At 46.6% G+C, this 17,357-nt stretch overlaps 1 protein-coding gene across 2 annotated transcripts in view; it reads left to right on the forward strand.

Moving 5' to 3' along the window:
- Positions 1-919: 919 nt before the first annotated feature.
- Positions 920-17,357, forward strand: part of G2E3 (G2/M-phase specific E3 ubiquitin protein ligase) — a 60,068-nt gene continuing 43,630 nt past the window's right edge. The window contains exons 1-4 of one of the 2 annotated variants that reach the window (XM_054027141.1): positions 920-2,575; positions 3,250-3,556; positions 11,170-11,271; positions 13,233-13,295. In XM_054027141.1, coding sequence (XP_053883116.1) covers positions 13,259-13,295 — 37 coding nt within the window. In that variant the 5' untranslated portion in view covers positions 920-2,575; positions 3,250-3,556; positions 11,170-11,271; positions 13,233-13,258. The remainder of the gene's footprint in view (positions 2,576-3,249; positions 3,557-11,169; positions 11,272-13,232; positions 13,296-17,357) is intronic. The other variant, XM_054027142.1, reaches the window with a different exon arrangement.

Genomic DNA, 17,357 nt, shown 5'->3' on the forward strand with positions numbered 1-17,357 from the left:
GCTCTTTGCCATAGGACTCTTTGTGTTAAATGAGTGACTGTTTGAACTATAGGGACCGTGCCCCAAATTAAAGGGACAGATAGGTAGGAAGTAGCCCAGGGCAACGGACTTATACTTGCTGCAGGGAGGACCCTACTGGTTCTGCTTCCCCCAGGGCCCTGGTCTGGAAGCAGTGGAGAGAGTGGGCCTGAGTCCCTCTATGCACCCCCTTACGGGCTGAGGCCCAGATGTGAGTGGACAGCAGAAGATCCACAGCTGAGGATCAATAATAGGCACCTCTACCACCTGCTAGAGAGACAAGAGGATGAAAGTTGTGCGCACTAACCACTAGGCTGCTCAGCCCTCTGAGCACCCTATGTCATGGAATCGTAGATATATTATGCAGAAAGAGTCTGCAAGATTTAGATGTAACCTGGATATGAGTACCTAGAGAGAGGTCTGAGTCAAAGTTAATGCACAAGTAACAGAGCCGAGTGACTGGTAGGGTGGTGGTGTTGTCCACAGTGATAAAGAAAGGAGGTAGCAAGAGGGGGCGGGGGGAGACAGAGACCTAATGGGAGCTAGGTCCCTAAATACCTTTAAAAATCTAGCCATAAGAGCTTTGTTTTAGCCTTAAATGGATTTTAAACAGGTTAACTGATAGATCTCAACATTTAATTATTAATGAAGAATCCTCCTCAAATGTGGTTCTTTCTAATGGAGCCCAACAAGGAATTCATTCTTGGTCCAATACTAATCAATATCCTTACTAATGATCTTGAAGAAAATATAAAATAATTGCTAGTAAAGTTTGAATATGACACAAAGATTGAAGTACTGTTTTATGACACAAAGATTGAAGTACTGAAGTAATAATGATAAGGACAGGTCAGTTATACAGAGTGATCTGGATCACTTGGTAAACGGATTGTGGTCAAACAACATGCATTTTAACACAGCCAAATGAAAGTCATAAGTCTAGGAACAAAGAATGTATATTTACAGGGTGGGGCACTGTATCCTGGAAAACAGTGACTCTTGACAAGAATTTAGGATTCACAATGGGTAACCGAATCAGCTCCTAGTGTGATGCTGTGGTTAAGAAAACTAATATGACCCATATAGATAGATAAAAACAGGGAATAGCTGAGGAAGGAAGTGGTATTACCAGGGGCGGCTCATCAGCCCAGGCAAGTGAAGCACAGCCTTAATAAGAATTTCCAAAGCTACAAAATACATTTTGCATATTCTTTTTTATTTAATTAATAAACATATAGATTTTCAGCGACAAAACAAAGCAAAAATCAACAGAAAATTAAACAAAACTGAAATTTAAAAATATTTAATAAATTAATGGAAACAACAGACTCAATATCCTTTCCTCCTCAAGCTCATGCTAAAATGCTTGGCACAATAGCATCTCCAAGCCCCGTATAGCTGGTAACAACTCAGGATGAGGCGGATGATTTTCTACCTGATCGACAGTGTCAGGATATGTAACAGGGCACATCCCTTGCCCAACACATACAGATCCTTGAGAAGGGCAAAACCACTCATTGAAACAAAACAAGAATGTGAACAGCTACCTCATCTATAGAGAGATATTACCTCATCGACTATGTCTTGCTAATATCCTGGGACTGACCGTTACAACTACACTGCATACAACTGATAGATATGTACATCATGGAAGATGGACATTCTGCACAGTCCAAAGCACTGTGCTACTGGTATACCAATGTACAGACTGTGTTGATCACAACAACTGCTGGGCAGGGGCACAAGCATGATGGAGACCTCCATGACTTGAGCCTCCAGCACCTGGGAGCTGTAGGGTTCCCATGTCACCCCTGGCAACTGGGAACTGCGGGGCTGAGCTCCCAGCCACAGAGGGCAGCAGGGGTGCCCAGCAGCTCCCAGATGCGAAGGGAGATAGGGGTGCCCCAAAGCTCTTAGGCAGTAGGGAGACCCCAAGCTCCCGGCCACCATGCATGGCGGGGCCCTTGTGAGCTCCTGGCCACCGCAGCGGTGCCCTGCAGTTCCCAGCTACCACGGGAGCCCCAAAGGGCCATCCCTAGCCATTTGGGTGCCCTACACAGCCCTCCTGCAGGGGGGCTGTGTGGGGCCCCAGGCCTCCCCCCCCAGGGTCTGGGAGGCAGGAGTGGTGGGGGGCCACTTTTGGGGGGCCCTACAGGCCCAGAGGATTAGCGGGGAGCAGCCCGCTCCGCTTCCCTCGCCTCGGCCCCAGCCGTGTCACTCGGGGGAGGGGGTTTGGGGGAAGGGATACCCCACTCACCGGCAGTGGCAGGAAGTGGGGCAGCCTGCTCTATTCCGCCATCTCCCAGCTGCGGCGCTCCGCTTCCTGCCGCCAATGAGAGCCTTGTGCGGTCCTTTCCCCAACTTGAGCGACACGGCTGCAGCCGGGGCAAGGGAAGCGGAGCGAGCTGCAGCCGCGTCGCTCCGATTCCCGCTGCCGGTGAGTGCGGGGAGCGATCCTTTCCCTGCACTCACCAGCAGCAGGAAGCGAAGCACCGCAGCTGGGAGCTGGCACAGTAGAGCGGTCTGGGGCCGAATGCTCCGCTTCCGGCCACTGCCGGTGAGTGCAGGGTCGCTGGGGGAAGAGGTGGAATGAGGGCGGGCCAGGGGCGGAGCAGGGGGAAAGGGTAAGAGGCGGGGCGGAGGAAGTTGTCTGGGACCCCATATCCCCTTAGGGATGGCCCTGCCCCTTGCGGGGGGCTGGCCGAGGGATAGGTCTGGTTGCCGGGGCTGGTGCTGCTGCGTATGGTGCCCTACACAGCTGCGTATGCCTAAGGACGGCCCTGAGCCCCAGAGCACGGAGCCACCGTGGAGTGCCCCGGAGCAGGGAGCCACCACGGGTGTCCGGGGTTCCCTAGAGCTCTGAGCCACCATGGGCGGGGGGGGGAGAGGGACCCTGAATCTCTGAGCCAGGCCCCCCTGGGTGGTGTGGGGAGCCTGCAGCTCCCCATTTTGTCATGCATATTTTTAGTAAAAGTCAGAGATAGGTCACGGGCTTCTGTGAATTTTTCCTTATTGCCCGTGACCTGTCTGTGACTTTTACTAAAAATATGCGTGACAAAAACTTAGCTTTACTGGTGACGAATGTGAGCACTGCAGTTTGCACAAGTGCAGTCCCATCAGTACCAGTTGGGGCTGTGCACTTATCCAAGGAGAAGCTGTGGTACAGGACGCTCCGGAGCTCATTTCACCCTGCTTCTACTGGGATTCCATGCGTCATGTCTCGCTACCCAGCGCCGGCTCTGCCCCCGGGGATGACATGCCCACGCCCCACCCAGCACGACACGCCCCCCCCGCCAGGCTCCTCGGAAGCTGCCTAGGAGGAGCGCGCATCACAGTGATCAGCTGCTAGGCGGAAGCAGACGAACGCCGATCACATCGATCAACAGCCGAGCGCAAATTGCCAGGTTTGGGGCGGGCTTTGGCGCCTTGCTTCCGGGACGCCAGCGGATGTTGGGGTTTGAATCGGGTGTCGGTTATGACACTGCTGAGCCTTCGGCGTGAGGCTCGGAGCCGGGGATGCTGCTTGCGGAGCTGCCGTGTGAGTAACGGACCCTTTCCCCCGGGCTGCGTGTCCCGCAGGCTGGTGCCGACGAGATCAGCGTTCCCGCCGGGCCCGGGCCCCACTTCACGCCGGGGTCCCCCCGCCTTCCGACTGTATCCCCGGGGCGCGCTTCTCTGACCCTATCCCGGAGCGGGCGCTCCCTTGGGGCCCCCCTTTTTCCGACTCTATCCCTGGGGTGGGGGGCAGCTCCTTCCGGGACCCACCTTCCTCCGATTTTATCGGGGGGGGGGGCGGCCTTGCCCCCGACACCTTCCCTCCCCCCTTTTCCGACCCTATTCCCGGGGGGGTGCCCCATTGACCTCGTGTCCTCTGACCTATGGCACTGCCACCCATACACTGATACAGATCACGATCTCCCTCATCCCACGGGCTGGGAAGAGGGTTTAACATGCAGAGTAGGATCCCAGCCCCCTCTCCTGTCTCAACAGGGAGGGAACAGGGAACACGGGGCAGAAGAGACAACAAAATCCCCATCCCCAGAAGTCCAACATCCTCCTCCCCAGAGGCAGAGCAAAGCCCCTCAGAGAGAGAGCTTATAAACGCGTAATGCATCCGCAGTGGAAGTAATTCCCCCTTTTCCCTATGTAAGCTAACTGAAGCATCTTTGAGAGGATTGAATCTTGCATGGAAGATGCTATATGGAATAAAGGCTGTATTTTATGTTAAACTTTTAAAAGATGCTCTTTAGTTTCAGCATCTTGGGGTCTGTTAGATTGGACTGAATGATGTCAGAGGAGCTGTTGTTAATCTTCAAAATGCTCCATGGACATTTCTGCTGAAGTCTGAGTATCGTTTGCTGAACAAATAACACAGTGGCTTTCTTTCAGGACCTACCATTATGTTGTCACACACTACAATGTGAACCTAAGACCCTTTCATATTTAAATTAAGGGGGCACAATGTGAACTGCAATAGCATCTGTGAAAGCCCCAAATAGCACTTTGTTGTTTGAACTGCATGGAAAGCATGTACCTCAAAGCATCTTCCCTTTGTTCGTTTATTGACATTTCTTTTATTTTTAAAATCATAAAGACTTCAGAAATTAAAGAACAAACTTTGTCAATTTAAAAAAGATCAATTTAGCCTTATTTTGAATGTGTTTTTCCCCAAGAGTATGATCATTTACAGTAGCTTTCTTGAGCAGAAGCTGCTTTTAATGCAAATGTGATGTCACTTCAGTAATACCGCTGTGTGAATAGCAGGGGTCAGATGCGGAGGGGAGTGGCTCGTGGGGCACAAAGTGGCAGTACTCTTCCAGTCTCGTCTCAGAAACTAAGCTCTACCCATTTAAATTGCCAACATGAGATGCCACTCGCAATAGGCTGTGCAAATATTCAAAATAAGGTTATATGGTGCTTGAATGTGCCAGTGGGCTAAACGAGGGTCCCTGGGCTTGGCTCCTTCTTGATTCAGGCTATGTCTACACTACACAGCTTTTAGCGACATGGCTGTGTTGCTAAAGTCGTGCAGTGTACTTGTTGTTTGTTGGCTCTCCTGCCAGGTCTACGCCAGGGGTTCTCAACCTTTTTCTTTCTGAGGCCCCCCCCAACATGCTATAAAAACTCCAGGGCCCAGTGGGGAGGAGGGACTCTGGGCCGGTGGGAGGTCCCTGGGGCATAGATGTAGTTTAACTTCTTCTGTTTTGGGTGGGCAGGGGCCAGCGGGGCTTGAGCCAGCTCCGCACGGTGGGGTCTGGGGAGGGAGCGCCACCTCCACTCCGTGACCCACCTCAGCAGGCCATCCAGTCCGGGGGGGATAGGGGGCGCAACCAAAATGATAACTCAAAGGGGGAGGGGCTCAGCTCAAAAAGTTTAAAAACTGCTCAGGGAAAGGGGTAGCTGTGTTCAGGCAGGGGAGTAACTCAGGGTGCAGGGAGAGGGTAGTTAGGAGTATGTGTGGGCAGGGGTGTAGCTCAGGGTGCAGGGAGGAGGGTCACAGCTGTGTGCCCAGAGGGCTCCCCTGTGGTCCCTATTTCCCGAGGGTTCTGCCAGCCATGAAGCTGGGTCCCCCGCCCAGGCGGCTCTTACCTGCTGCGTGAGCAAATGGGGCTGGGAGCTGAGGAACAGTTTCAAACCCCTGCAGCACCAGGAAACAAGGAAACGTTGCGGCTGCCTGCTCCATGGCACCAGCCAGAGCAGCAGCTGTCCGGCACTGCCTGGTTCTGGATTCTCGCCTCTGATTTTGCCAGGGAGGGGGGGAGAGAAAGAGGGGTGTGTATGTGTGTGTGTGTGTAGCTGCCCTGATCTTGCACTGTAGGTTTGGAGGGGGGGGTGCAACACCCCTATGTCCCCTCATCTCTGCCCATGGGCTTAGGGTTTCTGCCCCATGGGGCGCACCGGGGCTCCTGGCTTCAGCCCCACTACTCCCGGCTTCAGCCCTGCTGGGGAGGGAGGGTGCCAGGGATCAGGCTCTGGGTTTTAGCCGTGGGGCCCCACAGCCCCCCTGAGAGAGTTCTCGGACCCTCTGTTGAGAACCGCTGATCTACACTACAGAGTTAGGTCGACATAAGCTGCCTTGCAATAACCTAACTCTAAGCATCTACACTAAAATGTTGTTCCCGCCGATGTAAGTCGCCCGCTATACTGACTTAACTCCACCTGTGCAAGAGTTATAATGTTTAGGTTGACATAGTTAGGGTGACACAGTACTTCTGTCAAATTTAGTGGCCTCCAGGAGGCATCCACAATCCCCACTCTAGTCACAATTTTGAACTCAGCTGCTGGGCAGCCAAGTACACATGCACACGTCCCTCCACTTTTAAAGCCCTGTGAATTTTTGAAATTCCAATTCCTGTTCGCTCTGCCTGGAGAGCTTAGCAACCGCCTCCATGCTGCAAACGCACTCCTGCCTGAAGTACACAGGATGTGGATTCTCCTGGGTCTGTGGGGAGAAGAGGCTGTGCAGGCACAGCTTCATTTCAGCTGAAGAAACGTCGATATCTATGAGCAGATTGCTTGGGGCATGGGCTACAAGAGGGTCCCTCAGCGATGCTGTGAGAAAGCCAAGGAACTGCGACAGGCGTACCAGAAGGCAAGGGAGTCTAACAGTTGCACTGGTGCAGAGCCACTTTTACAGAGAGCTGCATGCCATCCTCGGCGGAGACCCTACCACCACCCCAAAGGCCTGGGGGATACTTTGAGGGAGTTGGAGTCACAGGCCCCCGGAATGAACAGTGAGGAGGAGGAGTATGGGAAACAGGCCATCCGGGGATCCAGTGACGCAGTTGAGCCAGTCCCTGCAGTCCAGCATAGGCAAGCCTGATGCAGGGGAAGGAACCTCTGGTAAGTATGCAGTTTGCTTTGATATTGCAGGAACACACCTATTCATTTACTCTTTTTTAATCATGCTCTAAGAGATAGCAACTCTACCTCTATTGGTTATTTCACTATCTGCTTCTCATTTCGCTGTACAGTTAGGCAGAGGGGGCCGTGCAGTTTGTTTATGTGCACTGGGATGTCCTGTGAATCCTACATAGAAATCTCAAGGAAACTGCTTGGAGGTAGTCTGCAATCCCCTGCTAAAGGTTTCTAGGGAGGGCTGCCTTATTTCTTCCACTGCGGCAGGACACTTTCCAACACCACTCAGGAATTAATTCAGCAGGCACCATTGCAGCACACAGAATAGAAGCATAGGGACCCTGGTCTGCAGCCGGACACATGCAGGAACTATTCCCTTTCAGCTTCTGTTACCCTCAGGAGTGAGATATCCGCTAAAATCCTCACTGCCTGTGGAAAATTGTGCAAATGTTCAGTTGCCCAATCTGCATATACTTATACCCCAGAGCTAGCCCCCCACTCCCATTGTCCCAACTCGACCCCAAGCCATACTCACCATGGCTGGGACTGCTGTTGTGCTCTATGAATCCCAAGGAGAAGTAAGAATGTAGTGCTTGTAACTTGTGTGGATCAAGGGGAGTAAGTTCAGTATACCAAGTTTCCATTTATCTTGTGAATATAGTCAATGCACAGAGGTTCTATTATATCTTTTGCAGCTTGAAATGTGGCCTTGAAGGGCTCTCCATCCATACCAGCAGAGCTTCTCAGCCAGATAAGAAGGAAGAGGACGCGTGATGATGTGTTTCAAGAGATCCTGCAAGCCTCTGTTGCTTTGCCTATCAAGCACAGGGCTTAAAGGATCACCCTCGTAGACAGACTGGACGGGGATAAAGCGGAGAGGAGAAAAGCACAGGAAAAGGAGAGACGTGCAGCAGGAGAAGCTAGCGCTTCTCAAGCAGCAAACAGACATGCTGGTGACTCTTGTTGACCTTCAGGTTCCACAGACCTGTGCTTGCTTCTCTCTGCAGCCCATGGACAACTGCATTCCCACATCTCTCTACACCCTCCCCTCCCCAAATTCCACGTGGCATCTGGGGCTGCTGCAGGATCCCTACCGCTCCACCCTTGGGGCAGTGGCGGATTAATAATTTTGCCGCCCCTAGGCCGGGAAATAATTGCCGCCCTGGCCCCGCCCCGACTCCGCCCCCTTACACCCCCATTCCAACCCCCTCCCCAAAGTCCCTGCACTCGGCCCTGCCTCTTCCCCCAGCGTGTGGCATTCCCCCGCCTCCCCCTCCCTCCCTGCCCGCCCCACAAAACAGCTGTTTCGCGGCGCAAACCCTGGGAGGGGAGAGAAACGGGATGCCGCGGCGCGCTTGCAGAAGAGGCGGAGGTGAGCTGGAGCAGGGGGGCGGAGCGTGGAGGGGAGCTTCTGCCCCTGAAAATTTGCCAGCCTAGGCCTTGTCGGCCTAGGCCTTAATACGGCACTGCCTTGGAGAGAGTACAGACAATCACAGCCGTGCATATGCTGATGTGTGAGAGACACGATTGGTGTATGTGTTTGTGAAATGAAAATGGCTGTTCTTTCCCCTTCAAAGGTTTTTTTCCCTGTATTTATAAAGTTTCATTCAGTTATATGTCTGTATGGGTTTGGAATAAAAGTCTATTTGTGGAAATTTAATTCATCTTTATTCGCAATATATGCTGGCTGGGGCTGACAGTCATAAATAATACAACATTGCAAATGCCTCTATTGATATTACTACATACACAGCACTCATTATAAGGTTCATACTGGGGTGCAAAAAAACAAAGCCAGGCAGAGCACACTACAGCAATGCACATATTGCACTATTAAAATGGTCTTTCAAAGCCTCCCTGAGCCATATAGCTCCATGTTGAGCTCTTCTTATAGCCCTAGTATTTGGCTGCTCAGAATCAGCAGACAGCTTTTCCACCGCCATCCCAGCAGAAACTTTTCCCCTTAGCTTCACAGGTATTATGAAGCACACAGCAGGCAGCTATAACCATTGGGATATTTTGTTTTTACTGAGGTCTAATCTCATAAGTAGAGAGCACCACCTGCCTTTCAGATGGCCAAAGGCACATTAAAATGTCATTCTGCGCCTGTGGAGCCTGTAGTTGATACGCTCCTTGCCGCTGTTGAGGTGGCTGGTGTATGGCTTCATGAGTCATGGGAGTATTGGGGTGGTTGGTGTATGGCTTCATGAGCCGTGGGAGTAATGGGGTAGACTGGGTCTCCCAGGATCAGTATTGGCATTTCAACATCCTCAATGGTAATCCTCTGGTCTGGAAAGCCCCTGCTTGCAGCCTTCTGTAGAGGCCTGTGTTCTTAAGGATGTGTGCATCATGCACCCTCCCTGACCATCCCACCCTGATGTCGATAAAATGCCCCCGGTGATCCACCAGAGCTTGCAATACCATAGAAAAGTAGCCCTTTCTGTTGATGTACTCTGTGGCAAGATGGTCTAGTGCCAAAATAGGGATGTGTGTGCCATCTGTTGCCCCACCGCAGTTCAGGAACCCCACTGCTGCAAAACCATCCACTATGTCCTGCACATTACCTAGATTCATAGTCCTTCGTAGCAGGATGCAATTAATGGCCTTGCACACTTGCAACATAGCAGCCTTTATGGCGAATTTCCCAACTCGAAATTGATTCCCGACTGATTGATAGCAATCTGATGTTGCAAGCTTCCACGCAGTGATTACCACTGGCTTCTCCACTGTCAGGCTGCTTTCATTTTGGTGTCGCTGTACCAGAGGATTGGGGTGAGCTCTGCACACACTTCAGGAATGTGGCATTGCACATCCAAAGGTTCTGAGCCACTGTTCATCATCCCATACCAGCATAACGATTCCATCCCACCAGTCAGTGCTTGTTTCTCCCAGAACTGATGCTCCTCCATCTGCAGCTGCTCTGTGAATGCCAACAATAACCTTGAATTGTTTCTATGTCTCACAGCAAGCTAGCCTCCAAGGAATTGTCATGTTGCCCGCAGCTCCGTGTGTGGGATCAGGCGCGTTGTATGTTCAGTAGTGCAGAGCTGTTCAGGATCCATGCTTTTCACAGAGATGGCTGACATGTGGGTTTGCTTTTGAAAAGAGGCCAAAACATGGGATGCAGATAAAATTATGAGATGGAGAAAACAGCATCATGGGATGTTGAAATCATGTTCCCAGTCACCCCTGTGCAACTTGTTTGCTTCCATGAGGCATTGGAAACCTTTCCCAAAACATCCTGCATTAGATGATGGCGAGTTGCACGGTGTGATAACTACCCACAGTGGACTGCTCTCTGCATCAGTGCAAGAGCTGCTAGTGAGGACACACACTGCTGACACAAGTGTAGTGTGGCCATGCAAAAGCGACTTAATAACTGTGACAGATGTACATTGATGTAACTTCTGTCGACTTAATTTTGTAATGTGGACTTGCCCTTTATTTTGAAACTGATAGCTTAGATTCTGGAGAACAATGTAGTTGGGTTAGTGAGGTGCCATAAGTATGGGCTGTTTGTGAGGTTTGGTGTATAGTAATTGTAAGTAGGTATGACACTTTGTAGCACAGTACAGTACTTTGTAGCACAGTAGCACAAAAACAAGTTAAATCACTTATTACATATTAACTTGTCTAGCATTTCCTTAGGTTTAATTGTTTTCCCCCCAAGTAAACAGTCCTCTAGGAAGTAGACTCCAAATGCAAGGTATTGTAAACAATTTCATTTTTAAAACAATTTTTGTTTCTGTATTAAAGATACTACAGTCCTTAGGAGCCATCTTACGTATTGCCTGCAAGTTCCCATTTCTTATAGACTTCAGCTGTTGATTAAATGTGGGAAATATTTGATTTCAAAATTAGTGGCAGACTTGAGGAAACAATAATTCAGGCAAAATAGTTGACTACTGTCTCACTTTTGTACCCAGTGGGCAATGATTTAGGCTCCAATCATGCAACTAGATCCACGCAGGAAAACCTTTGCATTTGTATGAAACCCCCACTGGAGTTGGGGGCTTTGTGAACAGGCAAGGTTTTGATCTCACAGATCCTTAATTTGTGAATTAAAAACTCCAGGGCACGCTGCACTGAGATAAGAGAGCAACCCACTGCTTTTAGTAGCACTTTCTCCTCTTTCTTCTCCTCCCCAACCCAAAAGAGAGAATGAAATGTTAGGTTCTGACATTTGTGCTTCTCATTGCCAACCAAACCTAAGCTCCCTCTATCTATCAGGATTTTTCACCATTTCATTAAGCCATAGGGTACTGACATCTGGGATCCTCTTTACTTGTACAGATGGTCCCTCAGTTCGAGCGCCCTTGAAGATTGAAGACCTTGAGGGTGCCAGTGGCCATTGCTGAGTGAGAAAAAACATCTTTCAAGGGAAGTTCCAAAGAGGTAAGATACTGTTTTAAACTCTGTTCTTGACTCCTTCACCAAAGAAGGGTGGGAAAAATAACTTCTTTGTTATTTTTGTTATCAGATTCAGTTAAATTGTCACTTGATGCCATTTCTGCCAATCTTGATTAGTTGATTTGTTTGGCAGCATACAGGCATAATAAATGTGATATACAGTATGTAGATATATAACCTGAAGTTAAAATTGTCCAAAAGTATTAAAATAAAATGAGATTGAATAAAAAGGTTAACACATTAAATTGTATAACTAGTGATTTCAGATTATTTCAAGCACAAGCTTTCACTTCTATAGATATTCCTGCACCAGCAGATGGATTACATGACCTGATAGGCCTCTTCTATGTTTTACTTCTGATTCCTAGAAATGTTACAGTTTTCTTCCCATGTGCATTGCCAGCAGCTCCTTGAAGAGTGGCTATAGTTTTCAGCTTTGTTGCATGTTTCTTGTTCAGTCAACCAGCGTTTCCCAGATTTTTGGAAGCTTAGCCCTTAGTAAGGAAAATGAAGTCAACTGCCTTTAGCCCTATTGCGGTGTAAAATGTGAACAGGTCTATCCAAAATAATCGGTCACTCTCTGTAGATCTTCATAATGTGATATTCCTTAACTTTGTCATGTGTTTTGACCATTTAAATGATTGGGATAGTTCATACCTTAAATCTAATCCACACTGTCTGCAACTTCAGGGAGACACCACTGCATCAGTTATACTTGGATCAAGTTTTCTTCGTAAGCATAATAGTTAAAAGTTCTGGAAAACAATTAAGGCCTATCCATACCCTCCTTTCCTCCACAGCTGCTACTTTGCATCCTACATTTTGGGAAATGCTGTAGTAAATATTAACAAAATGGATCAGATTTCTTCCTGGTGTAACTCCACTAAAGTCCAGTGAATTGCATCAGGGAAGAGTGTGGTCCAGTGTGTTGTGTGGTATTTTTTGCAGAAACTGAAATCTTGTCAATTGATTTTAATTGAGAACAAATTTGCATTTAAATAAATGCATAATTGACTAATTTGATAGGCAAACTGCAAGGTCTTTGCCAGTGTGTTTGCAAAAGTATCTTTTGGAAAAGGAAATAAAACTTGTTCATGGTTTGGTTCCCAAATGCTGGGGAAGTCAGAGGCAAATTGCCTTAACGAAAGGCTTATTGTTAGGACCCTACCAAATTTCATAAATTTCCCGGTCATAGCATTTTAAAAATCTTGAATTTCATGGTTTCAGATATTTAAATCTTAAATTTCATGGTTTTGTAACAAAGCATGAATATGTATTTGAAAACAGCAAAATATAAACTTGTAAAGCTCATGACGAACCCCCTGCTCCTCCCAAAAGAGTGACAACCCCCCACTGGCGCTGGCTTCAGAGCTGGGTGCTCAGCCAGCAGCCACCACTCTTCGGCCACCCAGCTCTGAAGGCAGTGCCGCTGCCATCAGCAGCACAGAAGTAAGGGTGGTAGTACCATACCATGTCACCCTTACTTCTGTGCTGCTTCTGGTGGTGCTGTCTTCAGAGCTGGGTGCCCGGCCAGCAGCCGCTGCTCTCTGGTTGGCCAGCTCTGAAGGCAGCACAGAAGTAAGGTTGGCCTACCGCAACCCCCCTACAATAACCTTGTGACTCCCTTTTGGGTCGGGATCCCCAGTTTGAGAAACGCTGTATAGAGTAAAAAATACACAAAAGATCAGATTTCAAAGGGAGATCAGATTTCACCTTTTCAACCTTTATCCTTTTCAACTTTTACCTTTCAGAGTGAAAGATGAATTTTAATTTGTTAGGACTTTGAGACCATCTTGGAAGCATTGTAAAAGGAAAAATTTAGAAGTAGGTGATTTAGTCTCTCAACTTCTTGAGTTTAAAAGAAAATTGGATTAAATACAGTAAAATGCAGTGTACCATCCTCAACAAACTGAATACTTTTGACCTCTTGTTTTTAATTTCCATAGTGAACAGCTAGAAGAAAGGTACTAGAATGAATGAAAATACCCTCTGCCGCTTCCAAAGCCCAGGTAAGTAAGGCTAATTAAATGATATAGCACAGTGGCTCTCAGCCTTTCCAGACTACCGTACCCATTTCAGTGGTCTGATTTGTCTTGCTTACCCCCAAGTTTCACCTCACTTAAAAACTACTTGCTTACAAAATCAAACATAAAAATATAAAAGTGTCACAGCTCACTATTACTGAAAAATTTCTTACTTTCTCATTTTTACCATGTAATTATAAAATAAATCAATTGGAATAGAAATATTGTATTTACATTTCAGTGTATAGTATATAGAGCAGTCTAAACAAGGCATTGTCTGTATGAAATTTTGGTTTGTACTGACATTGCTAGTGCTTTTTATGTAGCCTATTGCAAAACTAGGCAAACATCTAGATGAGTTGATGTACTCCTTGGAAGACCTCTGCATACCCCCCAGGGGTACACATATCCCTGGTTGAGAACCACTGATTCTAACTTACTGTATTTAAAAGTTTACAGAACTTGTAGATGCTGCAATTAGGGTGACCAGATAACAAGTGTAAAAAATCGGGACGGGGTGGGGGGTAATAGGTGCCTATATAAGAAAAAGCCTCCAAAATCGGGAGTGTCCCTATAAAATTGGGACATCTGATCACCCTAGCTGCAATACAAAGGCAATTATAATGTAGGATTTCAATTTAAATTCAACAGGATGACTCCAGCATGTTGCTTGGTAATGCAATGGTTTAAAAGAATGGCTGAAATTTCAATAGTAAAATTGTGTGTTGAAAAATGATTCCCTTCAGGGTGAGTTCAGGATGGCATGATATTCTTGATGACTTATTTCCCTAATTTTGATAAAGGCTTCCCATAATTATGTTTATGCTTAAAATGTATTTTGATCGTTTTGCAAATAAATGCTTTTAAAAAATCACTTTTTTTTTTTTAACTGCTGGGTTAAATTTAGCTGTGTGTGAGACGTATCTATTAAGTTGAGACTTCACTTTTCAGAAAATAGAAGAGTTTAAAATAGCACTGTTTCCTTTATTTGTTGTGACTGTTTACCATTAGCATTAAATGAATATGGTTCCTTTAGATTAATGGAAGTATCAGTAAATTTAAGAAAAACTTTAATTTATTTCTACTGCAGGTCAGAATTAAGATATTTGAAATGAATTTAAGATGTTTGTTTCTAGCTTTGTTAGTTTTCTGAATTTCTTGGTAACCTTAATAGTTTGTTTTTGTGTTTTAAATTTGTTAAATGCAAGGTGTTCTTGAATTTGCTAATGGATCTGTTTTGAAACACTATTGTACATTGTATGAGCATTTTAAATATGTGACTTAATGCAGACAATGGAACGCCTTATACTGAATCGTGTACTGCCGAATGATTGCCACACATACATATGAAAAAGCAATGGACTAAAAAGTAGTAACACAGTTCTTCAAGTTACTGCATATGTGGATCCCATTTCTGGTGTCCATGTGCCCCATCACATGTGAAAATGTTTTATACTCTACCATTGCCAATAGGGGTCACACATATGCTCTTTGTGGCCTTGTGTCCCCTTCCCTCAGGGCTTAAAGGGTACAGCAACCACCACGAAGTTCCTTCTTACCATGAGGCAAAGTCAGAATAACATAGTGTCCCTTTGTAGTCATCTTGTTACTTAATAATTTGTTCATACTTAGTAGCTAATGTACTTGTTACTGTTTCAAGTAGCATGTTCTCAGTAGGTCTTAAAAAAAAAAAAAAAAAAAAAAAAAAAAGGGCAATCACTTATGGCAGAGCCCAGGCTTCAAGCCATGTCCTCCTGTGGGGAGATCTCAACAGATGCCTTTACTGTCTTGGTGAGGAATCTGTCATGGCTAAGTGTGCAGTTTGCAGCTCTTTCAAGAAGTGCGCACACAAAGAGTGGTAGTCCAAACTGAAGCTTTATCTTAGGGAAAGGTCCATGAAAGTTATGTCTGACTCAGCACAGACCTGATACAGAGGCTTCTGTTTTCCCAGCTCATCTCTCCAAGGCTTTTGTCACCAGAAACTTGACACCTAATTCAGGAGCAATTAAAAAAGATTCAGGTCCATCGGAGCAGTCAGAGACAGTTGCTGTCCAAGGACTGAGTGACCCTGACTCTGTTTCCTGGACCAAGACCTCTCTTTGCTGCCGGGAGTGCAGAGTTCTTCAAAGGATGTGTGCTAAGAGTGCAGAAGAGTGCTGCCGTGCTGCACCACTGCACAGAGCTGATACAGAAACCTTCCTCTACTTCTTCAGTTAAAAGATCTCAAGGGAAGGAGCTCAAAGGGTCATATGACTTCCTTCTCATCAGCACTGGCTTCAGCAGCACTGTCAGAGTGCCCAGGACAGTCTTCTGCAATGCTTTCCTTGTCAGCACAGGCAGCTTTGATCGAAGTCTGCTGTGCACCAGTGGTTTTAGCTGCAGAGGAAGCTTCATAGCAGAGAGGCATCTATAGCATCCTCCTTGCAGGGACCTTTTACAACTAAATTTGCAGCTCCAAAAGCTTCTTATGTGTCTTCATTAGACCCTAGGGTCACTCCAGTACCTGAGTCACCAATCCTGGCGGTTTCCCTGATCTCAATACTGGATGGAGCCCCTCCTCAAAAAGAAACCTAGGGTGCATCTAATTAAAATATCTTTGAACCAACATGTCATTACAAACAAGGATTTAACACCCGCTCAAATCCTTCAGTCTCCTGTCATGGCTTCTGATTCCTCTATAGACTCTAGCAGGAGTCCTCCACCAAAGAGGAAGTCAGACGGACGGAAAGAAAAGTTTAGGGAGGCATATGAACAAGAGCCTCCTAATTAACCTAAAGATGCCTGTTAGTTTGACCTCAATTGTATGCAAGGTCTTGGAACAAATTTTGAAAGAGAAAATAATTAAGGACATAGAAGCAAACGGTAATTGGAATAAAATACAACATGGTTTTACAAAAGGTAGATCGTGCCAGATCTTTGAGAAGATAACTGATTATTATTATTGTTTTTTAGACAAAGGAAACGCAGTACATCTAATCTACCTGGATTTCAATAAGGCTATTGATACAGTTCCACATGGGAAATTATTAGTTAAATTGTAAAAGATGGGGATTAATATGAGAATTGAAAGGTGGATAAGAAATTTGTTAAGGGGAGACTACAATGGGTCATACTGAGAGGTGAACTGTCAGGCTGGAGGGAGGTTACTAGTGGAGTTTCTCTGGCCCCAAGACCATCCCTATCTTATTTAACATTTTTAATAATGACCGTGGCACAAAAAGTTGGAGTGTGCTAATAAAATTTGTGGATGACACAAAGTTGGGAGGTATTGTCAATACAGAGGAGGACCGGAATATCATGCAAGAAGATCTGGAGGTCCTTGAAAACTGAGTAATAGAAGTGGGATGAATTTAACAGTGCAAAGTGCAAGGTCACGCACTTAAGGACTAACAACAAGAATTTTTGCTACAAGCTAGGGACTTACAGTTGGAACTGACAGAGGAGGAGAAATACCTGGGTGTTTTGGTTGATCACAGAATGACGGTGAGCCGCTAATATGATGCAGCTGTGAGAGAGGCTAATGCAGTCCTAGGATGCATCAGACGAGGTATTTCCAGGAAAGACAGGGAAGTGTTAGTACCATTATATAAAGCACTGGGCGAGACCTCCTATGGAATACTTTTTGCAATCCTGTTGTCCCATGTTTAAGATAGATGAATTCTGACTGCAACAGGTACAGAGAAGGGATACTAAGATGATCTGAGCAATGGAAAACCTACCTTATGAGAGGAGACTCAAAGAGCTCAGTTTGTTTAGCCTAACCAAAAGAAGCCTGACAGGAGATATGACTGCTTTCTCTAAATATATCAGAGGGATAAATACCAGGGAGGGAGAGGAGTTATTTAAGTTAAGCACCAATGTGGACACAAGGACAAATGGATATAAACTGGCCATCAACAATTTTAGGCTTGAAATTAGGTGAAGGTTTCTAACCATTAGAGGAGTGGAGTTCTAAAACTGCCTTCCAAGGGGAGAAGAGTGGGCAAAAAACCTAACTGCCTTCAAGACTGAGCTTGATAAGTTTATGGAGAGGATGGTATGATGGGA

This window comes from Malaclemys terrapin, chromosome 4 (assembly GCF_027887155.1).
Source record: "Malaclemys terrapin pileata isolate rMalTer1 chromosome 4, rMalTer1.hap1, whole genome shotgun sequence".
In the NCBI taxonomy this organism is placed as follows: Eukaryota; Metazoa; Chordata; order Testudines; family Emydidae; genus Malaclemys; species Malaclemys terrapin.